Source organism: Monodon monoceros, unplaced genomic scaffold (assembly GCF_005190385.1).
Source record: "Monodon monoceros isolate NGI ecotype Baffin Bay Population unplaced genomic scaffold, NGI_Narwhal_1 Super_Scaffold_16, whole genome shotgun sequence".
Classification (NCBI taxonomy): domain Eukaryota; kingdom Metazoa; phylum Chordata; class Mammalia; order Artiodactyla; family Monodontidae; genus Monodon; species Monodon monoceros.
Window position 1 is genome coordinate 773,573 of NW_021703772.1, and position 25,346 is coordinate 798,918.

The 25,346-nt window shown below is 53.8% G+C and overlaps 1 protein-coding gene across 26 annotated transcripts in view; it reads right to left on the reverse strand.

Annotated features, from left to right (window-relative positions):
• The window catches only part of SNED1 (sushi, nidogen and EGF like domains 1), an 88,924-nt gene that overhangs the window by 28,631 nt on the left and 34,947 nt on the right, over positions 1 to 25,346 (reverse strand). For 17 of the 26 annotated variants that reach the window (XR_003793957.1, XR_003793956.1, XR_003793954.1 and 14 more), the window contains exons 3-16: positions 23,492 to 23,632; positions 22,721 to 22,883; positions 20,615 to 20,740; positions 20,256 to 20,369; positions 18,229 to 18,342; positions 18,024 to 18,137; positions 10,595 to 10,720; positions 9,967 to 10,428; positions 9,354 to 9,470; positions 7,933 to 8,049; positions 7,241 to 7,723; positions 6,813 to 6,986; positions 764 to 877; positions 61 to 174 (exon numbers count right to left, since the gene is read on the reverse strand). Coding sequence is in view for 21 of the 26 variants with exons in the window: in XM_029225375.1 (XP_029081208.1) it covers positions 61 to 174; positions 764 to 877; positions 6,813 to 6,986; positions 7,241 to 7,723; positions 7,933 to 8,049; positions 9,354 to 9,470; positions 9,967 to 10,428; positions 10,595 to 10,720; positions 18,024 to 18,137; positions 18,229 to 18,342; positions 20,256 to 20,369; positions 20,615 to 20,740; positions 22,721 to 22,883; positions 23,492 to 23,632 (2,479 nt within the window). In the remaining 5 variants the exon portion in view is untranslated. The remainder of the gene's footprint in view (positions 1 to 60; positions 175 to 763; positions 878 to 6,812; positions 6,987 to 7,240; positions 7,724 to 7,932; positions 8,050 to 9,353; positions 9,471 to 9,966; positions 10,429 to 10,594; positions 10,721 to 18,023; positions 18,138 to 18,228; positions 18,343 to 20,255; positions 20,370 to 20,614; positions 20,741 to 22,720; positions 22,884 to 23,491; positions 23,633 to 25,346) is intronic. The other 9 variants (XM_029225389.1, XM_029225388.1, XM_029225387.1 and 6 more) reach the window with 5 other exon arrangements.

Here is a 25,346-nt window from a genome sequence, read left to right on the forward strand (position 1 = left end):
GGGCCTAGCGAGTGTGGTTGAGGACCTGGCGCATGGGGATCCCCCAAGCGCAGCCCCTACCTGTCTCGCAGTGGACTCCAACGAAGCCTGGGGGGCACTGGCAGACAAAGGCCCCCGGGAGGTCCCTGCAGGAGCCTCCGTTTCTGCAGGGCTGCGTCAGGCACTCGTCTGTCTCTGCAGAGACGGGACATGTGACGGCATGACCCCACGCCCCCGGGGTCTCCTGTACACCGAGACTTCAGCCTCGCCGCTGCCCTCCACTCTGCCCACAGAGCCTGCCCCCAGGCCGCTCCGGCCTTCACCGCCCAGGCTTCGCAGGGGGCCCGACTGGACATCCTGGGCCTGCCCCGCCATGCCGGGGCGGTGTCTCTGTCTCGGGGCTCAGAGGACCCCACAGGCGTGCGGGGAGCAGGGCTTGCTCAGCGGTGCACCCGGCAGGCCTCCCCTCCCTCCTCTGGCGCAGAGCACTGGGGTGTGACCTGCCCCCCTGCCCCCAGGCCAGAGGCTGCAGGAGGCTAGCTTTTCTCAGCTGAGCTCTCAGTCCCCCTGGGGAGGCAGAAGCAGAGATATTTATAAACTGCTGTCCTTCTGGACATCAGAGCTGGCAGGGACCTGAGAGAGCAGGCAGTGCCCAACCAGAGACCAGCCCAGGGAGAGGGGCAGCTGGAGCAAGGTGACCACAGCCAGGGGACGCCAGTGCCCCAGGCCCACGGCCGGGGTGCCGGAGCTGCCGGCCCGCAGTGAGGGCCGGGACCTGTCTTACCCAGCTCGCAGCGGGCTCCTTCATGCCCTGGGCTGCAGACACACAGGTACCCAGCGACGCGGTCCTGGCAGGAGCCCCCATGCAGGCACGGCTGGGATCGGCACTCGTCAATTTCTGGGAGAGGAGAGCCCGGGTGCCAGGTGCCAGGAGAGACCCCAAGAATAAAGCAGTGTTGCTGTTGTTAGAGGGGGTGACTCGAAGCCAGATTAAGATGGCCACAGGTCCGCTCTGGTGTGAGGGTCTGGACAGAGGTCTACGGCCTCCCCCAGGTGCTTGGAGAGGCCAGAATCTGGGCAGGGCTGCCTCGGAGCAAGGGACACTGTGGACCTGGGAACTCGGGCCGGGCCGGCGTCTGGGAAGTGCCTGGAGCTGCCCTTAATGGCCCTCGGGGGACAGGCCCAATCTTGCCAATTCATTAGATAACAATCACGTATGGAACCAATACATTTGGGGGTGAGTCCTTCATTTTAAAATACTGCAGCCTTTTTAAACATCTCGAGTTGTGCTCCTGAATTAAAAGTGTTCAATTTAGAAGAGTTTACTTTTAATGCTTAACGTGTAAATAAGTAAATAAATGGTAAGGACATAATGACACCTGGGGGCCGGCACCCAACCTGGGAGCTAGAACGCTGGCCGGCTCATCTGGTCACGTGCAATTCCCAACTCCTTGTGATCCGAATTTCTGTGCTTATCTCTTCTGTGCCTCCTTAAATTAGTTTAAAAATTTTTATGAATACCTTAGACAATGTATGGTTTTGATTTTGCTATTCATGAACTTTATTAATAGGACACTGTGGTATTTGCACTCTTTTCTCACTCAACATTAATGTCTCCACATTGTTGTGGGTTGCCATTTTTACTGCTGTATAATATTCCTCAGTGTGATTATACCATACTTTATCCTTTCTTGTTTAGTAGGAATTTGGGTTGGATTTAGACTTCTTGCTATTGCAAAAAAAAAAAAAAAAAAAAAAGCTGTGTCTTTCACATCTCCTGGTGTAGATGTGAGTTTTCCCTAGACTTACACCTAGAAGTAGAACTGCTAGGACACAGTTTATATGATGGTCAACTTGACAGGCAAATTACTAAGTTGTCTTCAGAGTGCTTCTACCAATCTACACTTCCTCCAGCAGTTCATAAGAAGTCTTGTTGCTCTACATCCTCACCAATATTTGGGCTTTTTAGACTTCTGAGGTTTTGCCAACTGAACGTATCTCAGTGTACTTTTTTTTTGCGGTACGCGGGCCTCTCACTGTTGCGGCCTCTCCCGTCGCAGAGCACAGGCTCTGGACGCGCAGGCTCAGTGGCCATGGCTTACGGGCCTAGCCGCTCCGCGGCATGTGGGATCTTCCTGGACCGGGGCACGAACCCGTGTCCCTTGCATCGGCAGGCGGACTCTCAACCACTGCGCCACCAGGGAAGCGCCTCTCAGTGTACTTTTGATTTGCATTTTGCTGATCACTAATGAAGAGAATGTTTCTTTTCATTGGCTTTATGTACCTCCTCTTCCACGAAATGCCTACTTATGTGTTTTACCTATTTTCCTATTGGGTTGATTTTATATATATATATGTTATATATATAATATATAAATATATATATATAATATATATAATCTTCTCCCAGTTTGTAGCTTATATTTGATTTTCTTAAGGTCAATGAATTTAAATTCCTAAATTTTAGCTAGTCTAGTTGTCCATTTTTTCCTTTTATAGTTAGTGCTTTCTGTGGCTTAAGGAATCTTTCCCTACCCCAAGGCCAAAAAGATATTTACCTACATTTTCTATACAAAATCATATACTTAAAAAAAACCCATTTAAGTCCTTAATCCATCTGGAATTAATTGTTGTGTATGGTGAGAAGTGGGGAAACAGTGTAATATTTTCCCGAGTACATAACCATTTTATTCCAGTTGTCATGAAGATTTTCTCATATGCTTTCTTTCAGAAGTTTATAGTTTTATCTTTTACATTTATGTCTATAATTCATTTCACACATATAAAAATTATCATTTTTGATGCTATTGTACATAATATTGTTTCACTTCATTTTCCAAGTCTTCACAGCTAGAATATGAAAATATAATTGGTTCTGTGTATTGACCCTGTATCCTGTGATCTAGCTGAATTCACTTATTAGTTCTATAGCTTCTTTTGCAGGATCTCTTAGAATTTTCTATGTGCACGATTGTGTCATCTTTACTCCTTCCTGCCCAGTAGACATGCTTTTTCCCCTTTTCTTGTCTATGGCACTGTCTAGGACCTCCAAGACAACGTTGGAAGGAACTGGTGAAAGGGGCACCTTTGCCTTATTACTGACTATAGCAGGAAGTCTTTCACCATTAAGTATTTTGTTCGCTGTTGACTTTTTCATGGATGCCCTTTATCAAGTTGAAGAACTTTTTTTCTACTCAGTTTATTAAGAGTTTTCAAAATAATAGTTGAATTTTGTCAAATGATTTTTCTGCATCTATTGAGATGATCATATGGTTTCCTCCTTTATCTCCTAATATGGTGAATTACATTTATTGATTTTCAAATGTTAAACCAACCTGTGCTCTTGAGATGGATCCCTCTTGGTCAGGTTGTATTATCCTTTGGATGTAGTACTGGGTTTGATTTTAGTAATATTTTATTAGGATTTTTGTGCTTTGCTCATGAGGAATATTAGTCTGTAATTTCATTTGTGTAATGTCTCTGGTTTTGGTATAAAGGCAATACTGGTCTCATAAAATGAGTTGAGAAGTGTTCCTTCCTCCTACATTTTCTGAAAGAGCTCCGTATATAGTATTATTCCTTTCTTAAATGTTTGCTAGAACTCGGTGAGGCAGTCTGGTCTTGCCATTTTCTTTGCAGGAGAGTTTTAAATTACAACTTAAATTTATTTCATAGCTATGGGGCTATTCACATTTTCTATTTATTCTTGTGTCAGTTGTGGTTATTTGTGTCTTTCAAGGTAGTATTCATCATTTTCTCTAAGTTGTGAGATATATTGGCTTAAAGTTGCTCACAATATCTCCCTGTCCTTTAAATGCTGGTACGATCTTTACTGATGTCTCCTCTTTCATTCTGATATTGCTAATTTTTCTTTTCTTTGTTTTCCTTGATGAGTCTAGCTAGAGGTTTAATTATTTTTATTGACCTTTACAAGGAATCAGCTTTTGGTTTCATTGGTTTTCTCTGCACATGTCTTTTTATAATTATATTTTATAATTGTTTGTTACTGATAAATAAAAATGCAATGAATTTTGTTATAATACCTATATCTACTAAACACGTTACATTTCCTACCACTTTTAGAAGTTTTCCTGTAAAGACAACAGTATCAGCTGCAAGTACTGACATTTTTACTTCTGCTCCTTTAGCATTTTCATGACTTTAATTTCTTTTTCTTACTTTATTGCATGGCCTAGTACTCCCAGTGTAATACTGATTAGACTTGGTGATAATGGGCATCCTTGTCTTGTTCTGAATTTTAAGGGGAACGTTTGTCTACTTAGGATACTGTGTATTCTGGGTTTGAGGAGAGGTATAGTAAAACTGCCTCGGAAGCTAACTTCCTTCCTCCTGTTGGCAGCTCAGCATGTCTGCGTCAGTTCAACAGAAGCACATCTTTTGAATTCCAGATCCTCCCCTGTATAACAAGGGTCAGGAACACATCGTTCCACAGCTCTCTTGATGTAGTCTGTACCCCTTCTTCTATAAATATGTGGAGTGTAACTGTTGTGCTTCAGGTGGCGTGTCCAGCCTACCTGTGCCTGGCCTAAGCACACCTCTCTGTGGGGTAATGAACACGTGGGGGCTATGGGGGCTCTGCTATTTCTCTCTTCTAAGTTTTCCTTCCAATAAGATTCTATATTATTTTACACCACATGGTACTAGAAGGGTGTGTGTATCATGTTATTTTTATCTGGATGAGGGAGTACTTTTTTATTCCTTGTTTGGTAAGAATTTGTTTCATGAATAGGCATGAATTCTATCAAATGATTATTATGCATTCTTTGAGATTCTTACATGATTTTTCTCCTTCAGTTGGTTTACTGTAGATTTTTCTAATATCAAACTATTTTCGCAATAACCCGACTTGATAATGCTGTATATAGTCTTTATAGACTGTCAAATTCCTGCATCTGTTTAATGGACCCCTAATTTTACTTTCTCCAACTGTCCATATCTAGTGTTGGTTTAAGGTTGTCCTGGCCTCACAGAGTGGGTTGGCACATACTCTTTTCTACTCCCTGGAAGAGCCTGTATCACGCTGCAACAATCTGTTTCTCGGCAGTTTGGTGGAATTTACCCATAGCATAGTTTGGGCCTGGTGTCCCCTTGTGAGAAAACTTCTTCGCACCCTCAGCTCTCCGATAGGTTAGAAGGTATGATCTTATGGGCTCTCCGGTGTTTCCTTGATGTTACAGTGAGACTGATGGTATTTTCTAACTGTCTACATCCTAACTGAATGGATCACCTCAGTATGTTAAAAATACCGTTTTATCACCTCACTGCTGATGTCCGCTGTTGAGAAGCCCGGCGCCGATCGGATTCTTGTTCCTTTTTTCTCTGTTTTAAAGATTCTTTTCTTCTCTGATTTTCTTAACTTTTATTATAATGTGTCTAATGTCTCCCTTTTCTCCTGTTTGATGTCCTGCAGGCCCTTTCAGCCTCTGGTCATTCACCAGTAATTCTGGGAATTACTCCACAGCTGCTCCAACGTTTCCTCCTCATTCTTGGATTCCTGTCACTTCAACGTCAGCACTCCTACCCTCCTCAGCGCCTGCGTTTTCTTTTGATTTATGAGTGTTGCCCTGCTTCTCTCTCGTACAGCCCTGCACGCCGATCTGTCCACTCATTAACTTAAGTCTTCGTCTGTATCCATTTGTAAGTTGTGTGTTACTTCAACTATTATAGTTTTCCAATCTTCTTATTTCTGCTTTCTTTTAAAAGATTATATATTGATCCATTTTTTTTATGGCCAGTACCATGTTTCCTTTTGTATGTTTGTCATGCTTATTTTATATTCTTATTTATCTTCTATACTTCTACCCCCAATAGTATATGTTGTCTGGACTTTACTGTTGTTTCGGAGGTGGCCGTACTTGTTGGGTGTCTTGATATCTTGGCTTATCAGTGCACGTTCCCTGGTGGTACCCACTCCTCATCTGATGGCATGTTGAGGAGAAGTGGCACTGGGCCAGGGGTGGCCTCCTAGACAGTAACCACCAGCCCTGGGGGGCTTGGAAGGACAGGAGTGAAGGAAGATGCTTGAGGCCAGGTGGTCTCCACCTGTTTTCTGGAACTCTTCGCCTGATAGGGCCGCCCAGGTCCGACTGGGCCTTGCAGGGCATTTGGGAGATAGAAATGTGTTATGTGCCCCTCCCATCTCTGGGTGCTGTCACTGTCCCTAAGCTACTTTGTTTGAAAACCTTTCTTTCATGAAAAATGTGTTACCATCGCACAGATTTTCTGATGAACAGAGTCTGGGATGCTTTGAATTAATGCCACATGCCTGCGGTGGTGTCCACGGCGCCCCTGTCTCCAGGGACGTGGGTCGGGGGGCCTCGCCTGCAGGCCGTGCACCTGGCGCACTGTAGGGCCCTGGAGGCAACGCTGTCTAGAGCAACAGCCCTCAAAGCGCTATGCGGGCTCGTGGGCACCTTGTTCAAACGCAGGGTCTGATTCCACAGGTCTGGGTGGGGCTGGGAGCGGGAGGTGAGTCCTGAACCCTGATCTGCCTCTTCAGGGCTCTGCCTTTGGGCCACCTCTTGGCCTCGGCGGCTTCCTCTGCAGAGTGGGCGTGTGGGTGCTGGACCCCATGCTCTGGGATGCTCTGAGGACAGGGAAGCCCTTAGACAAGGGTACAGAGTGGAGCTGGCACTGGTCATCACCACCATCACCACAGGGTTTTGGCCTCACTTTGCACAGAGGATACCAAAGGGAGGAGGCGCAGGCCAGGGTCAGAACTGCAGCCCCTGTGCTCTTCCACTCGGCCCGGGGGGGGGGTAGGGCTTGGCCCTGTGCACCCACCCACCCACCCCAGAGGGCCCCCAGGTCACCGTGGCACTGGGGAGGCTCACTCCAGACGCCCTGCGGCTGGCAGACGCGGATGTGGTTGGAGGTGCTCGGGCTGTAGCCTCGGTCACACGAGTAGAGGGCCACCGAGCCCAGCCGGGTGCCGTTGAAGCGCAGGGTGGCATGTGTCACCTCCTCGGGCGGGCCGCAGTCCACCTCTGCAAGGACACAGCAGCCCTGTCCTGCCCCGTGGGGTGCCTGCCGGCCCTTCCTGCTGCTCTGCCCTTGGCTCCGCCGGGCTGCACGGCCCGGGGCCCTCGCTCCCCACACAGCCCATCCCGGGGTGAAAGCGCTGTGCCTTCCAGAATGGGCTTCTCAGAGGTCTCCTTTCCTTCTTTCCCATCCCTCCCCTCGGCCCCCTGCTGGGCCCTGCTCTGCCCTTCAAGGAGCGGAGGACCCCCGGCCCTCTCACCTGCCTGGCACCGGCGTCCGGTGTACCCTGCTTGACAGTGGCAGGAGAAGTCTGTCCCCAGGGCCTCGCAGGTACCCCCATTCATGCACGGGCTCCGGAAGCAGGGAGAGGGGGCTGCAAGGGTGCACAGAGGATACCAAAGGGAGGAGGCGCAGGCCAGGGTCAGAACTGCAGCCCCTGTGCTCTTCCACTCGGCCCGGTGGGGGGGGCCACCACCGAGTCCTCCCCAAAGGCCTCGGGGCTGCAGGAGAGCGTCCCGTCTCTCGCCCCAGCTCCGCCTCCCACGCCTCCGTGGTCGGGCCATCCCTGCCCACCGGGCCTGTCTTCTTGTCTGCGCCCTGGCCCGCTGGCCTCCGCCCCCCTTACCTATCTCGCAGTGCCTTCCCGAGAAGCCTGGGGGACAGTCACACTTGTATTTGCCGATGTAGTGGAAACAGGTGCCGCCGTTGTGACAGGGGCCAGAGGCGCATGAGTCTGGCTTCCCTGGAAGCAGGAGGCACCCATCGGGCGGGGTCGGAGGTCATGCGTCCACCACCCCTGCCCCTTCCCTGATCCCTCGACATCCCAGAGCTGGGGCCTTGGCGGGGATGCTCCTGACAAGCAGACGCACGGTGGCAGGGTCGGGGGTCCTGGGTCGGGGCCTGGCTCCTCCCCACTCTCTACAAGCTGATCCCCACTGGCTGGGGCCGCACCGATCTCGCAGTGCCTTCCGGTGAAGCGGTAGGGGCAGTCGCAGCGGTACTCGCCGCCCGCTTCCTTGCATGTGCCGCCGTTCCTGCAGGGCCCCGAGCTGCACAGGCGCGGCCGGGCTGGAGGAGGGACAGACAGAGACAGAGAGGCGGGTAAAGCAGGGCCAGCTTCCCGGCCCCGCAGTGCCCATGACGCCCCGCGCGAGCCTTCTTCGTCCTCAGGCACCGCTGGGCCCCATGTGCCCAGGCCTGCCTCTCGGCGGAGCCCGAGGCCCAGCTGCAGCCGGGGCAGAGCCAGCCACGTGCAGCCCCTCAGCCTCGGGGGCCCTCTGCCCGCCCGCCTGCCCTCTCTTCCCTGCCTCAGGCTCCGCTGGAGAGCCAGGAGAGCCGGCCCCGCAGCACGGCCAGTGCTGCGCCCGCCTTCCTGCCCGGTGGGGAGCTGGCATCCACAGACCGGGCTGGGAGCCCTGCTGTGGCTCCGTTCTGATTTTCCTGTTTTCTGTACCTTTACTGGGGGCACCTCCTTGGACTTGCGGGGCCCCGGCCGCCCGCCCGGGCTGGAGGAGCCGCACCTTCACAGCCCAGCCAGGAGTTTAGGCGCTTGGCCTCCTCGACGCTCGGACGGGGGGACGTGAGGCAGCAGGGGGCCTGCCCCCAGGCTCAGGGGGCCGCTTCTCCCCCCGCACCCTGTGGGGCCTCCCAGGCTGCCAGTCCAAGTTCCGGCCACCCCACCCCGTGTCCCTCCGTGTCCGCTCTCCGGAAGGCCTTTGCCGAGGGTGACGGACCTCAGTGGTACTTGCAGAGGACGAGGCCTACTCTCCGGAAAGCCCTCCTCCTGCTACAGGGGTGGGGAGGCCGCAGGGGCTCTGTGGTCAGAGTGCCGGGGAGCTGCCCTCAGGGCCACTGTGGGAGCGGCAGAGGCTTGCAGGTAAAGGTCCAGGCTTCAGCTCTCTGGACGAGTGAGGGCAGTGGGAAGGCTGCAGGACTGGATGTGGGCCGGGTGCCGAGCCCAGGAGAATAGGCCGGGCAACACGGGGTCAGGGGGCCGGCACCCTGGGCTCTGACCAAGGGGACGCCTGGGTCACTGAAAAGAGTTCTGAGCGTTGCTTCGAACTGCGTGGAAGAGACGGCCCTGGGTGGGTGCTGACGAGGACAGTGGCGCCTGCTGTGTGTTTACAGAAGAGTACTCACGCTCTTAACTGGCTAAATGTTGTAAAATGTTGACACTCTCCAACTGCACTCAATTTAACAAAGTCCTAACGAATTTTTTAAAAATCAGTGATTCTAAAATCCACTTGGAAAAACACTGAGCAGGAAAGGAAGCGCGTCGTGAGGAAAGCGCTGTGATGAGCGAGAGGCGCAGGGGCAGCCGGGGTGGCGGGCCCCGCCAGCCCCCCGCCCCCTCGCGTGCCGCCGCGCCCCACCTTTCTCGCAGTGCCGGCCGTGGAAGCCCCGCGGGCACTCGCACGTGTAGGAGTCATCGTGGGCATCACAGGAGCCTCCGTTGAAGCAGGGGTCTGAGTCGCAGGGGGACGGCAGCGCTGCGGGGACAGAGGGCGATCACCCTGAGGTCCTGGCTGGAACCGAGGCCAAGGTCTTGATTCTTCACGCTGGGCTCTAAGGTCCACCCTGGAATTCCTTGTATTTCTGATTCTTCCAGAGTTCATCCTCACTCTTACGTGAGCTGGGACTGAGCTGTGGTCCACGAGGGTCTTGGTATCGTCACCACCAGCACCACCATCACGTGTAGTCACTCCCTACCTAAGTCACTGGTCATCCACGCACTAACAGACACGCGGGGTGAACCTGTTTCTCCGCAGGTGCTCGTCAGGTGCACGTTAACGTTCTAGCACCTAAGCCCGGGGCTCAGGCAGGTGCGGCGTGGCACGTGCGCACGGCCAGGCCGTCCACCCCCAGGTCCCCTCGAGGGCCCCCTCCTGCTGTGCCCACTGCCCCCTCACCCCCCCCCCCCCCCCCCCCCCCGGCCCGGCCCCCGGCCCCGCAGGCCGGGGCCCGCCCCCCCCCCCCCCCACTCACAGTGGCTGACGTTGTGGTCGGTGTGGCAGACGCACAGGTAGCTCCCGCCGTACTCCATGCAGTGGCCGCCGTCGGGGCACTGCGTGTTCACGTTGCAGGGCATGGCCGTGACCTCTGCAGGGAAGGGGAGAGCCCGTCTCATGTCCCCGCGTGTCTCCCTGGAGACCGTGTGTCCTTGAGAAGGACCGAGCTGCCCGGGTGACCAGGTTCGGGCACCCTTGTGGCCTCCCCACCCCACCCCCCGGGGCCCACCATGCGGGTCCGGGCCCAGGCCCAAGCCACCACTTACACGGTGGTTGTGGGGATTCTCAGGGTCCAGGCAGGAAGGGCGCCCCCATCCCAGCCCTGGGCACCTACCAAATTCGCAGAGGAGCCCAAAGAAGCCCGGAGGGCACTGGCAGAGGGTGGTGTTAGCCCCCAGGCACCTGCCACCATTACGGCACTCACAGTTGTTGGGGGTTCCTGCCACGGAGGGAGGGAGGGAGGAGCCTCCAATGTCGGGGTGCCCTGTCCTGACCACCGTCCCGTAAACCCCGCCGTGTAGCCCGTCTCCCCGCTCCCCACAGCCTCCCTCATGGGGGTTTGCGTGCACACCCCACGGGGCCCCGGCAGCCCGGCCCACACGCACTCTCCCTGCAGTCAAGGCCCATGAAGCCTTCGGGGCATTCACACACGTAGCCCTGCTCCGCATCCACACAGGTGCCCCCGTTCTGGCAGGGGGCCGAGAGGCAGGCGTCGGGCACCGGGTGGCTTCCTGCAAGAAAGACGGAGGTCACCCGAGGCCGCGCAGAGAGCACGGCGCGGATGGGGCCTCGGGCCGGAGAGGAGGTGTCTTAACCTCTGTCCTTAGTGCCGAGCGCCCGGAAACTGACCTCTAGCGGCCCCTCAGTCCCCGAGCCCTTTCTCTGGAGCAGAATGAGAAGCCAGAGTGAGGAGGGAGCCCCACGGTGTGCACCAAAGGGCCCAGCTGAGGCCAGAGCCTCCAAACATTTCCCATCCAGCATCTCTGTTAGTTAAAGATTTGGGATTTTTAACTTTATCTTTCTGCTGCCAATTTCTAGTTTAATTTTGCTGTGGTCAGCGAACACAGTCCTTTTCAATTTATTGAGCCTTATTTTATGGCCGACAGGATGGTCTGTCATAGTGAAGGCTCCGTGAGCCCTGGAAGGAACGTGCGTGTCCGTGACTGTCAGTCGGGCCGGGTCGGCTGGCAGCGCTGCCCAGTCCCTGCGTCCTTGCTGGTCCCCATGCTTGTATGCTCTGCGCCACCGAGATAGGAGTTCCGCCGAAACCCCCGCCTATGACTGGGGATCTGTCTCCCCTTGTAGCTCTGCCAGCTGTTGCTTTGGGTATTTCGATTTGCGTTACTAGGTGTTGCATAGAGTTATTGTGTCTTCCTGATGAACTGGCCCGTGGTCATTATAAAAGGTCCCCATTTCTGGCTGCTCTCCTACTCGAAAGTTTAATCTGAATGATATGAATACAGCCACTCCAGCTTCTCCTGATTCGTGTTTGCCTTTTTAGTCTTTTTGTTTCTAAATGTTCAATTTCCTCATGTTTTTTTCAGAATTTATCTTTGAAATTAATATACAGTAAAATGACTTGTGTTTGAGGGACATGCCTAAGAATTTTATCACATGTATAGCTGTGTGTATATGGACACAGGACAGGATACGGGACATTCCGTCATCCCAAAGACCTCTTTGTTTTCTCTCTGCAGGGTCACAGACCCCCTCCATCCTGAACCCCTAGAGCTACTGATCTGTTCATCACTGCAGTTTTGTCCTTTCAAGGATGCCAGAGAAGTGGAACCAAACAGCCTGTACTCTTTTGAGACTGGCTTCTTTCACTCAGCGTCACGCCTCCAGGACCGTCTCAGGTGTTATAAGTATCAGTAATTAGTCCGTTTTATGACCGAGTTGTGTCCCACGTCGACAGGTACCGCAGTTCATGTGTCCATTCACCCCGGGAAGGATGTTTGGGTTCCTGGTTTCTGGTGGCTATAGACATGCTACAGACATTCCTGTACAGAGTTCTGTGTGACATAAGTTTTCATTTGTTTAGGGTTAATACCTAGGAGTGCGATTGCTGGGTCATATTATAAGTGTATGTTTAACTTTATAAAAAGAGCTATCAAACTATTTCAGAGTGGCCAAACTGTTCGGCATTCCCACCAAAAATAGGTGAGAGTTCCCGTTGTTCTGTACCCTCACCAGGTCAGTGTCTTTTATTTTAGCAATTATCATAGGCTTGCAGTGGCATCTCATTGTGGCTTTAATTTGCGTTTCACCAATAGTTAATGACAACAACAGATTTGTTCATCTGTTTGTTTGCCTTCTGTGTATCCTTTTTGGTTAAGTGTCCGAGTCTTTTTTTTTTTTACTTATTTATTTATTTAGGCTGCCCCGGGTCTTAGTTGAGGCATGCAGGATCTTTAGTTGTGGCATGTGGACTTCTTAGCTGCGGCATGCATGTGGGATCTAGTTCCCTGACCAGGGATCGAACCCGGGCCCCCTGCATTGGGAGCGCTGAGTCCTAACCACTGCACCACCTGGGAAGTCCCTCTCCCAGTCTTTAGCTTGTCTTTTCATTCTCTTAACCATGTCTTTCACAGAGGAAAAGTTTTCAGTTTTGATGAAGTCCAATTTATCTATTTTTTTTTTTGATAGAGCATGCTTTTGTGGTCTTGTCTTAGCACTCTTTGCTTAACCGTGAGTCACAAAGATTTTTCTATCTAAAAATCTTTAGTTTTCTTCTAAAAACGTTATAGTTTTCTGTTTTCTGTTCAGGTCTATGATTCATTTTGAGTTAATCTTTGTATAAGAGGTGTTTAGGTTGAAGCAGCGCTGCCCAGTCCCTGCGTCCTTGCTGGTCCCCATGCTTGTATGCATCCTTTTTCTGCTGAATCTCTCTTATACCTTTTCAAAAAATAATACCCATATTTGTGTGGGTCTGTTTCTGGATCCTCTTTCCTGTTCTGTTGATTGGTGTGTCAGTCCCTTTGCCAATACCACATAATCTTGATCACTGTAGCTTTATAATAAGTCTTAATACCGGGTAGTGTGATTCCTTAAAATGCATTCTTCTTTTTTGAAATTGTTTTGGCTACCTTAATTCCTTTGCCTTTCCATATAAATTACAGAATCAGCTTGTGTGCAGCTACCAAAAACCCTGCTGAGATTTTGATTGGAATCATGTTAAATCTACAGGTCAGTCTGGGGAGAGCCGACATATTTGCTATGTTAAGTCTTCTAATCCATGAACATAGTGTCTCTCTATGTACCGAGAGCTTCTTTGATTTCTTTCATCACCATTTTGTAGTTTTCAGTATTTAAATCCTGAAAATGCTTTATTACATTTATACCTAAGTCTTTCAATAAATGGTATCATTTTTAAGTTTTTTATCCATCATTTTATGGTTTAAAAATTAACTGTAAATGTAATACATATGAACGATTGCAAAAAAAATTATAAAAAATTTCAAGGAAAATAGAATCAATACTCCCCGGGGAGAATGGGGGCACTCATTCTGCCACAGCCTTTCCAATTCCCGATTCCATCAACTATCAAAATTCTTACCAATCTAATGGGCAAAACCTGAAATTAGATTTTTATTTAATTTGTAGTTTCTTGATTATTGAGACTGAGCTTCTTTTCACTTGTTTATGGTGTTTGTTTCTCTCTGTGTGACTTTCCTGCTTACATTCTTTGCCATTGTTTCCGCTGAGTTGTTTGTCTTTTGCTTATCAGATTACACACGCCCAACTTGAGGGAGCCCAGGAGCTCAGAAAGAACAAGATGGGGCTGCCGCCCCAGACCCCCTCCGCGCCCTCCGCAGCACATCTCGTCCTCTGGCATGAAATCTGGGCTTAGTGGCCCCACTCTGCTACTTACTTCCTGTGACCGCACGCCTGTGTGGGGTCACGTGGCTGGAGGACAGAGAAAGGGAAAACCAGCAGGAGTTTGCCCACACTTGTGAAGCCCAGAATTCCCCTGGCGGGAGCGGAAGGCTCCGCCCACTGCTGCCTCTGTGGGTCCTGCTTCTCTGTCAGCACTGATGCCGACTTCTGGTTTCGGGGTTGCTCTGAGACCAGGAGGCGGGGTCGGGGGGACACCAGAGGAAAATGATGAGGACTCGCCCCTGTGCTTCTCCCCACCCCGCCCGCTGCTACGTCAGAGTCCTCAGAGCCGCTCCCAGCACTCAGTCCAGGACTGGTCGCTGCACGCAGTGTGAGACCCATCCCACTACTTTAAAATGATCTGTGTCTTCCTATTGGCAGCAGGTTTCTTGTAGAAAGTATATGGTTGGGTCTTGCTTTTCAATTCGATTTGACAATCTCTGTCTTTTCTGTTTTTAACCATTTTTACATTTAAATGTAATTGCCAATATGACTGGATTAAGCCCATCACCTTGCTATTGTTTCTTATTTGTCCCACTTCTTCTTTGTTCCTTTTCCGTCTTTTTTTTTTTTTTTTCCTGGGTGAACAAAACATTTGTTTATGTGAAATCGTAAGGTGAGAAAGCATATGTAAAATTTCATAAATGCCACTAAAAAGTTATTTAAACTTTAACTACTAGGCTTCATTTATTCTTAAAGATATAAAGTTGTGTTTTCATTTTGAGTTAGAAAAATATATTCCTTTTTCTTCTCAATGACTGTAGATTTTTCAAATTTTCCTGCACACTTTTATTTTTATTTATTAACTAGAGGTAGCTAGTAATATAACTCATTTGCTCAGTTAACATTACATATTTATTTAAGGATTAAATCCTCTGAATCCTGAATTCCTTTCCACTGCTAAAATCTGGTATTTTGTAATTGTACCTTTGAATATTCAGTGGTAGTTACAGCCAGCTTTCTTTATCTTCATTTTTCTTCTTTTCATACCTTCTGTATTGAGTATTTTTAGGATTCCATTTCATCTCCATGATCGGTTTATTGGCTATAACTCATTATTATTATTTTTTTACTTGCTGCTCTAGGGTTTACAAGGTATACCTTTAACTTATCACAGTCGACCTTCAAACAGTATTATACCACTTCGTATATAATGTCAGGACCTTACGATATTATACTTCCATTTCTCCCTTTCTATCCCTTATGCCAGAAGTTGATAAGCAAAGGCTCAAAGACCAAATCTTGCCTGCCACCCATTTAAAAAAATAAAGTATCATTGGAACATGGCCATCCATGTCCATTCACTTATGCACAGTCTGTGGCTCACTGCTTTTGCCTTACGTTGGTAGAGCTGAATAGCTGTGACCACATGGCTCACAAAGCCAAAAAAAATATTACTATCTGGCCCTTTAAAAGCTTGCACAGGCTGCTTTAAGCTATTGGTGTCATACATTTTATTTCTATGTATATTGTAAACCCCAAATATGTTGCTATTTCTTTGTTTTAAAAATATCTTTAAAAAGATTAACAAGTAAGAAGAAAAGTCTTTTATTTTTACCCATATATTTACCATTTCTAGAACTCTTCATTCCTTTGTGTAGATCCAGATTTTCATCAGGGACCATTTTTCTTCTGTCGAAAAGACATTTCTTGTAATGCATATATGCTGGTGGTGAATTCTCTGTTTTTGCTGTCTGAAAAATCTTTATTTCACCTGAATTTCTGGAAGAGTTTTGCTGGGTGTATAGCACGAGGTTGACAGCTTATTTCTTCCATGCTTTAGGGGTGTCGTCCCAGTGTCTTCCGACCGGCCTTGTCTCTGATGAGGCTGTTGTCATTCTTGTTTCTCTGTGCAGTCTGTCTTTTCTCTCTGGCTACTTTTAAGATTTTCTCTGTCACTGGTTTTCAGCAATTTGACTATGATGTGGCTTCATGTTTTTCTTGGAGGTTTGGTTTTCATTTTCATCAGACTTAGAAAGTGTTTGGCTGTTGTTTCTTCACATACTTTCTCTGCACCCCTTCAGCCCCCTCCCTCATTTCCGGCACTCCAAGTACACACCTGCCAGACTGCAAGGTGTCTGTGCACAGGCCCCTGAGGAGGTGCTGTCCTTTTATCTTATTGTCTCTGGGCTGCATGTTGAATTGCTTCCACTTCTCTCTTCAAGGTCATTGATCTTTCCTTCTTTGGTGTCTTAACCTGCTGTTAACACCATCCAGTGTATTTTTAAAATTCAGATATTATAGTTTTCATCTCTAGAAGCTTCTTTTCTTATATCTCCTACTTCTCATTATGTCTTTTTCCCTCAACAGTCTTGAACACATGGTGTGTGTTCATGATGGACAACTGAACATCTGTACTTGCTGGTTCTGTCATCTCTGGCCCCTGTTTCTACTGGTCTATTTGACTCCTGGCTGTGGGTCATGTACTCTCAATCCTTTGTGCGCCTATAGTAACTTCTGGTTGGGTATCTTGGGGTTCTGGACTCTGTTATTATTCCTTTAAAGGTGGAGGATTTTACCCTGCCATAGAGTGAAATTACTTGGGCTCAGTTTGATCCTTTCGAACTTTCTTTTAAGATTTCTTGGGGCAGATCACGTTAGCCGTTAGCTTAGCATTTACTTATCCCCACTACTAAGGTGATACCACTGGGGACTCTACTCAGCATTGGCCCTGGCTACGAAGAGCTCACTCCACTCCAGCTGGTGGGGAGGCGGGTCTGAGTTCCAGGAATTGTCTGACTCACCACTCCCAGTGGTTCTTCCCCACCCCAGTAGATTTCACCCAACCCACACTCAAGGGGTCCTCCTGCAGATCTCCAGAGCCGATCTTGTGCTCTCTCCCCTTCCCCGCTTCCCCTCTCAGTAGCTCTGTCCTTGCTGGTATTATTCCCCCAAATTCCAGCCACTGAATTTGAATCTCTGTCTCCTTGACCCAGAGACTCAGAGGAACTGCTGGAGTCTGGATCCCTCCCCGGCCCCACCCCGGCGTGGCAGCCTGGAAACGGCTCCGAGGCAGCCTTGGGGCAATTGTAGGGCTCACCCCATTTCATTCCCTTCTCTCAGGGATGACAGCCCTCTACTTTCTGTTGTCCAATGGCTGAAAACAGTTGTTTCATATATTTTGTCTGGTTTTCTCATTGTTGACAGTGAGAGGGAAGTTCCCAGGGCAGTTAATCCTTGTTGGCCACGAGCAGAAGGCTAGATACCCCTTTTTATAATCTCCAACGTTTGGCCAGCTTCCCGCTGTATGTGCAACGTGGCTAATGAGCTTGTACTGGGGTAGACAAGTCAGTTGTTTCCTATCGTTTGCTTTCGTTTGCATTATTCTTCGTACAAAACATGGTTTCTTTGCAAAGTCTTTTGAAATCACTTCTCTGTTTTCTGACGTGAGTTTAGTTAAATACGCTGATACTTAAATCGCAATCTAGGCAATCGTGTGACACATCACGGTGATTTCAGGCAACAGGTAAGGCTGCCAGCCTCTTGCCCTCTGCACCGTGAAGCCTCACCATCGCCTCAGGACACAGCCCGCCCTGCGTGTGGCCATCCCACCAAAGACCGACGGAGGGCACAGCATCCATCCGCGTCTTACTCATCGGTAGGACCTAATTTCCTTCTTAGGCTTTGAGACTCGAAGCAAATCCGATGAGTTTGTCTTGAGCGCCCCTCCACCGGGGAGATGCAAGCACCACTGTTGTCGGCTCGGGGACCAAAGCCGTGGGAGGTAAGGCGATGTCAGGTGCTAAAGCCCCGAATTTACTGTGTGGGTCTTTTAACTGACCTACCGAGTCCTAACCGGCATTTAAAACAGTATGCAATAGGACAGGAGCTAGCAGCCTCCATCACTTGTAGGAGAGATCAGCTTTCTTTCCGACGCCCACGGCTTGTTCCCTAGCAAGGCGAGGGGTCTGGGGTAGGAAGGAGGGACATTAAACAGCCAAGAATCTATCTCCTGAGTCGGGAGAGGGGCCTTGGGAGTGTGCTCATCCATACCTGCATTTTCCAGATGGAGACCAGGCCCAGAGAGGGGAACAGATTCGCTCAGCCTTACCCAGCATGTGGACAGCAGAGCTCAGACCAGACCTCCCCACCCCCGAGAGGGAAAGGGGGCAGCTGACTGCTCTCACTGGTGGGGGGCTTCAGGCACGTGGCCGTTACCTGTCTCGCAGCGAGGTCCCTCGAAGGGCTCTGAACAAAGGCAGGTGAAATTCCCCACCAGGTCGACACATGACCCTCCGTTCAGGCAGGGGTCAGAGCCGCACTCGTCCACATCTGGGGGCGGCAGAGGTGGGTGCTCGGCTGTGTGCCAGCCTTTGAGCACCTGGCACCCTGCGCCCCTGCTCCCACCCGAGGGCACACTCACCCGTCTCGCAGGCTGCACCCGTGTAGCCGGCTGCGCACACGCACACTGCAGAGCCGCCCTCCGCCTGGCACCAGCCGCCGTTCTCACACTCTTTGGCATCGCACGGAGACTGTGCTACAAGCACAAAGGGGTGGAAGGCCATTGGATCCCCAGCTGTGGTGGCCCCAGGGGCTCCCACTGAGCCCCATTGCTGACATCTCGGGCTGCAGCACGGGTGGATCTGGCCGTCTCTGGAGGGCATAGGGCCCTGGGGGACCAGGGCAGTCCCAACCCACCGGCACTGAAAGCTTGTCTGAATGGGGTTTATTTCAGCAGACCTGGGGAGGAGGGAGGGTGTGCCTGTGCCTGGCGGGGGACATGGGGGTGAATGGGACCCAGCTCCCACCCTCCTGGGCAGTGCCCCTGCTAAGATGACTGTGACAGAGCTGTCATCACAGGACAGGGCTCTGGGGCTGAGAGATTCCTCCCAGCTGGGCTGGGGGCACGGCCTGTGACGGAGCCCTGAGGGGGCGCAGGAGGGGCCTGAGTGGTCCGGGGCTGAGGGTCCAAGGTGGGCGAGGAGACACTTCTTGCTGCAAGGACAGCCCTGCAAAGGCCCTCGGCCCCCAGTCAGGTGGAAGTGAGCAGGTGGGACCCGCCTTTGTTGGAGCTCTGGCCTGCCCCTCACCCAGGATGCTGGCCTCACCTGGTGGCTGCTGGCAGCAGGTGGGGGGACACTGCCTTCCCCCAGCTATGTCGCCTGTCCTGCTGACAGCTCATTCCAAAAAGGACTCAATACAGGAACCAGACGGGATCCCCAGAGTGGGTGACCCACCCTGGAGTCAGGGTGGGGGGCAGTGGGAGGAAGGAGGCCTGAACCCTGGGAGGTGTGGCGGTGCTTTGGTGGCTGACGGCACACGGTGACCCCCGTCTCTGGGACCCTGACTCCACCAGAGAGCAGGGCTGGGCACGGGTGGGGGAGGGGAGACTCAGGCCGAGCGGTACCCACGTCCCTGCTGGACTCTGCCCAGCATCCCTGCTGTCATGGGCTCTGGGGGCCAAGGTGGGTCCTGAGACCAGAGAGCCTCATGGGGGACTGGGGGCTGGTACCCATGGGTGTTACCGTGGTGGCCATGAGGAGGCCAAGGCTCAGGGCTCCTGGCTCTGGCCCCAAGCCCTCCCAGGGTCCCACCCGGCCCAGACATGTGTATACACACCAGAGTTAAGGACTTTAAAACATTCCCTGTGGCCATAAGTCTCCATTAGAAATGGTTTTTCTAGATTGAGACATTGGTGCGGTGGTTACTTGTACACACTCGATTTAACTATGTGTTATATGTTTTTCTAAATAACCGTTACATATCAGTAAGCGTATGTAGGGGACAGTGTGTCTGGCTGAACCGGATGGGGATCAAGGGTCATTGTGCTTTGATTTTAAGGGGCTCCGTTTGTTGGGCTCCCCTAGCGGCTTTCCACAGTGGCACGGGGGTGGGAGTGGGGCGTCCACCTTCCTTTACCAGGGGGGTGAAGGGCCCAGGGTGAGGGGGCCCCAAAGAGGTGCTGCATGAAGGGCAGGGAGTAGAGGTCTGATCAGAAAGCACTGCTTCCAAAGAGCCGCGCTCAGAAGCGGGGTGGCAGACGGGCGTGTGGGCTGCAGTTTGGAAGCAACAAGGGGGTCTTCAGAAAGACCCCAACCCACATCTAGGCCGTAAGACCCCCGGGATGGAGAGAAACAGCCTGCACTCCTGCCGGGAGCAGCTGGGGTTCAGGGTTTCAGGGGTGCAGGCCTACGGTGAGACGGGTCTGGAACCAGGCCCTGCCCTGTCCCAAGGCCTCACCCTTGGCTGTGTGCTGTGGTCAGCGCTCCTGTCACGCCCACGGGGCGGGGCCTCTCCTCTGGAGTCTGGGCTCCTGTGCCCCCTGCCCCCGGGCCTCCCTGGGGCCGGGCCCCCTGCGGCACACTGACCTGATGCCCCCACCAGGCTAGCCGCCACTCCCTGGTCGGGCAGGACCATCCCCATGGCCCTGCAGCCCCTGGTTCTTCTCACCTGTCTCACAGGTGGGTCCCCCGAAGCCCGCCGGGCACTGGCAGATGAAGCTGTTGACGCCGTGCGTGCAGGTCCCGCCGTTCTGACACGGGTGGGAAGCACACTCGTTCACATCTGGAAAATGGGGCAGCCGGGGACTCAGTGGAGGCGCCGCTGGGGAGGACCTGCCGTGGCCTGGGGCGGCGCGGCTGCAGAGCCCGCCCACGTGCTCACCATCACGGAGCTGCTGTGTCTGGCTCCCCCGGCGCCTCCCGGACGCCACCCACACCACGGGGACAGAGGCCCCAGGCCTCGGGCTCTTGGGGCCGTTGGCTGTGCTGCTGGGTTCCTCCAGGTGGGCGGTCCCAGCAGAAACTCACCCAGGTGGCACCTCCTCCCCGTGAAGCCCGAGAGGCAGGAGCAGGTGTAGGAGGGGTTGCCCGTGACGCAGTCGTCGATGCACTTGCCGCCGTTGAGGCAGGGGCGCAGGGTCAGGCACACGGAGGCTGCGGACACAGGGAGGGCAGGGCCGTCAGCCTAGCCCGGGGGCCCTTCTCGGGGGAGGCGCTGCGAGGTCCGCTGCTGCTGGGTCTCCGTTATCTCGAGGACAGGCCTCCCGCAGGGCTCAGCTCATGGGGCCCACCCTCCGCAGAGACAAGGCCACCGAAACCTGCCATGAATGAGCACACCTAGGCAGGTGCGGGGGCATCCCAGGGTTTCAGACCTCCTGTTACTAGGAGGGCCTTGGGAAGAGCTGGCTGGTGTCCAGGAGGGAGGGAGAGAGGGGGCACTCCCAGAAGGGCCCTCGGGCCCCGAGCACCACCAAGGCTGTGGGTGCCTTTGAGGACTGTCCCTGCCCCTACCGGTCCACTCACCGAGCCACACCGGCACTCAGGCCGCGTAGTCCGGCTGCCCTGCAGCGGGTGGCGGCTGACTGCCTGAGCCCGTGTCAGGACCAGCCCTCTCATAAGGTAGACTGCCAGGTGTGGGCGCCCCGCCTCTCAGGCGTGAACCCACTCTCCCTCCCCGGTGCCTCCAGACTGATGCGCACGGGCTCCATCTCCAGGGCTTGCGGCGTGGGGCGGGGACACGAGGGGGCCGGTTCCCCTGCAACCCCACGGGACTGTGCCCCTCAGGGCCTCTGTGCGCGAGAGCTTTGAGGGCCCGGCAGGGCCTCCTCCATCTGCTCCCCGCAGAGGCCTGGGGCGGGGGAGAAGCACCGCCACATGGGAACGGCGTCCCCGAGGGACTGACTGGACCCTCCTCTGAGGACCCCAGTCCGCAGGCTCACAGCCGGCAGCCTCTGTGGGGAGCATGGACCTACCCATACCTGCATGCACACCTGCACGCACACCTGCACCCATACTCTACCCCTCAACCACAACCCAAGCCCCTGGCCGCTGGCAAGCGCCAGACCTCTGTGCTGCCCACGCAAAGGTGTGGTGACTGAGTAGCGTCCCCTGCCCCGAACCACCGCGGCTCCGAGCCTGGGCGGGTGTTGCCACTCTGGGGGAGGGGGGCGAAATCAGTGGCCCCTGGGCTCCTGGCCCTGTGGGCCGCCCCCTCGTTCACACTGGTGAGTGGGTGGGCTCAGGCTCCCCGGGCTTCTCTCACCAGGGCCCATATCCAGTCCTCAGCGTGGTACACACCTGCCCTCCCCGCCTCCCCCCCCCCCAGGGTGCACGCCTGCTCCCCTGGCAGGTCTGGGTGGGCTTCCTTGCACTGGGTTCATCCCTGGGACGGTGTTCAGGAGAAGCAGCCCCTCTTGGTGGCCTTGGTCCCCATGGGGGTGGGAGGCGATCTCCGGGGGAGGTCCCAGCACAGGCCTCACTGGCTCCAGGCTTGGCCGGGGGAGTGGCGCGGCTGAACCCGTCACTTGACACCCTCCCCCCTCCATTTATAAGCAGGGGTTTCAGGAGGGTCTGTGACCCAGAGCCACACAGCAGGAGAGCCGGGAGCACATCCTTCTGTGGCCAGTCCCGCTGTCTCCACAGGCCTCGCGCTCGCCCCCGGGGTGGACCCTGCTCCCGTCTGCTCTGTGTTGTGTGCCTGAAGGACCCCGGGCGTCAGGGAGCTCCCTCCTGTCAGGTAGATGTCCAGGTTGTCACACAAGCACCAAGTCCCACCAAGAAGCAAGGCAGCAAAATGGGTGGAAAGAGGGCCTGCCTCCCAGGTGGTCCTGAGGACGTGGGAGGCCACGCAGGGATGCCCAGGATTCCCTGGGTGGGGATGTGACCCCAGCTCCCCCCCTTTACACCCCTTCACACTTCAAACCGTGGTCTCCAGCAAACCCCTTCCCCTCAGCAGAGGCAGGAAGGCCTCCCAGGGGGAGACTGAGGCTCAGGGGTGAGCCCGGGGAAGAGGAGCCGAGGTGGGCGGGGCCGTGCGCCCCCAAGAGGCCCGGGGCTCCCCCTCCCCCCCCCCGCCATCCCGCCTCCCTAATCCATGCCCCTCCGCCACCCCAGCGACTCTCTCTGTCCTCTTACTTGTATGGCCGCAGCCCCCCACGCGCACCTGGGCATCATCGATTCTGAACGCCCAGCGCCCGGGCACGCCCACGTTGGTGGTGGTCTCCACCTCCGCCATGTCCGCGGTGCGTGAGCCGGGGATGCTGAAGTAGCGCCGCCCATCACCCGCATTGAAGCCGGCCTGGGGGCGGGTGGGAGAGAGTGGGGGCAGGTGCGGGCTGGGTCCGCAGGTCTCCCTAACGTTCCTGAGACCCACCTGCCGCGGGGGCGGCCTCGTGAGCTGCGGAGCGCTGAAGATTCAGGGGCATCTTCACCGGCCCGCCGTGCGGTCCCCGCCTCCCAGCCACGCCCCACCCTAACCAGCAGCTCCTCCAGCTGCTGACCTGGTTGGGCCCTGGCAGCCCTCCCCGCACCCCTTCCCGCCCACTCCTGGGCTCCTGGGCCTCCCCTAGGACCCAGGGCCAGTGTGACCTCAGGAGAAAGCAGAGAGCCTAGAGCGGGGGGAGGGGCACTCCCAGGCCCTGGGGGCTCGCACTTGACCACCCTCCGCACCTGGGATTTTCTGCTGGCCACTGTCCCTCAGGCCACAGTGCACACAGAACTCTGTCCCAGCTGCAGCTGGCCCTGTCGGGCCGGCCGTGTGGGTCGGGACAAAGGTGCTTTGGCCCGAGAGTGTTTCTGTGGTTCTGGGCCGGGAGAGGCCTCTGCACAGCATTGGGCGGGGAGGGGGGGGGTCCACCTGCCTCACCAGCTCGGGACAGTCCCAGCCGTGGGAAGCAGGGCCCCTACCTGGGCCGCGATGCCCCCCAGACCAGCGGCGTCGCCCCCGCTGCTGGCGTGCGTGCCCGTGGTCCACGTGATGGACTCGTAGTTGAAGATGGTGAAGGAGAGCTTGCCGTCGGTGATGAGCACGGTCTGGAACGTGTTGACCTGCCAAGGAGGGGCCTGAGCGAAGCCTGCGCCCCTGTCTCCACCCAAAGACCCCGCCCCGCCCACATTGCAGTCGCCCACTGGTCCCTCCTCTGTTTCCCCAGCGAGATGGTCAGCCACAGGGAGGCCCCGATGACCTCGACCTCCATCCTCCGCTGTGTCCCCAACGCCTGCCCCCCCCCTCCCCAGTATTATCTGATGCCTGGAGAGCGAGTGAAGCCCACTGAGGGGCTGTGGAGGCCACGGACGCCAGGAGCAGACAGTTTCCCCTGTGGGTCTGGGGGCATAGAGGGTTCGTGACCACCTGGCCAAATCCACAAAATCATCTCATGTGAGATGAACAAAAAAGTAAAAGGAGAAAAAGGGGAAAGATAAAAAGGGGAAAGAAGGAAAGGCAGTTTTCAATCGCTAAGTCTTTCGGTTTTCATGGAGAATCCTCCGTGGGCAGTGTGTACATAAGAGGTGCTATTTCAGAATGGGCAAAGGGTGAGGTTGTTTAAGAAACGATCGTGGGACAAATAGGAAGCTCTGAAAAACAATTAAATCGGAGCTTTATCTCTCTTATGAAAATAAATCCCGAATCGAGTAAGGTTGTAAATGAGGCTGTCGTTGGCCTAGAGGAAAACATAGGTGACTATGCAGAACGTCTAGGGAAGGACTTTCAAGCCTGACATTTGTTAAAACTGCAGAAACCACAAAGGAGATTTATACATTTGACTACAAGAACTTCCGGATAAAAAAAGTGTCATGAGATCAAGCTGAATGGCAAAGAGTGAAGGGAAAAGTGTGTTTATAACACACATGGCGGAGAAACTGGTGATGTCTTTAATTCAAGTAGAACTTCCACGGATCAATAAGAAAAAGGACAGAAAGATGACAGACAAATTGGCAAAGGGTGTGAACAGAAACATCACGATAGAATACAACTGGTCAAGATTTCCCGTTACTAGAAATCAGAGATGCGTAAAGCTGAAAAAACCAGGGCCATTCCTTTCACGCCTGTGGAGCGGTGCATTTGGCCGGGGTGCAGGGCTACAGGCGCTTCTGAATGTGGCTTGTGCAACTATGAGTGGGCACAGTTTTGAGGGGAAATCAGACTTGCGCAGGCAGCAACCTCCCTTCTAGCAACTCATGCCGGGATGATTTCACAAACACTGGGGGCGATGCAGCGCCCTCGGGGCACCCCGTGATGGAGGCAGCAGGCCCACCGGAGTGCAAGTGCCACCGCGCCGGGCTGGCACGCAGGCATCGCACATGGGGGCGTCCCACGGTGAAAGATGACAGCAGGGGAACCGAGCAGTCTCCTGCAGGAAGGCAAGCTCAGGTGCCGGGACTCAGGACGAGGAGGGCGTGAGGGCTGGAAGGCCCGAGCAGTGGGAAGGTGTGAGGAGGGCCGGACCGCGGTTGGTCAGCAAGGCTAGCGGAGGGGCTTCGCGAGCTATGAGGCCCAGACGTTTGAGGAGGACGAGGACGTGCCCGAAGCTTAACCACCACTTTCTGTTGATTGACCTGCCCCTGCAGGTGCCCCCAGGGGAGGGCTTCCCCATCTCCCAGCTCCCAGCCTGGTTTCCACCCCAAACTCAGAATCCCGGTTCCCCGTCTCATAAGGTAATCATTTTGGAACTGACATCTCCGGGTTTGAAAAGAGGAGGACATTAAGGTTTCCTCTGTCTGCTCAGGAGGGGCCCTGGGCGCCTCCTTCCTCCCAGACGGA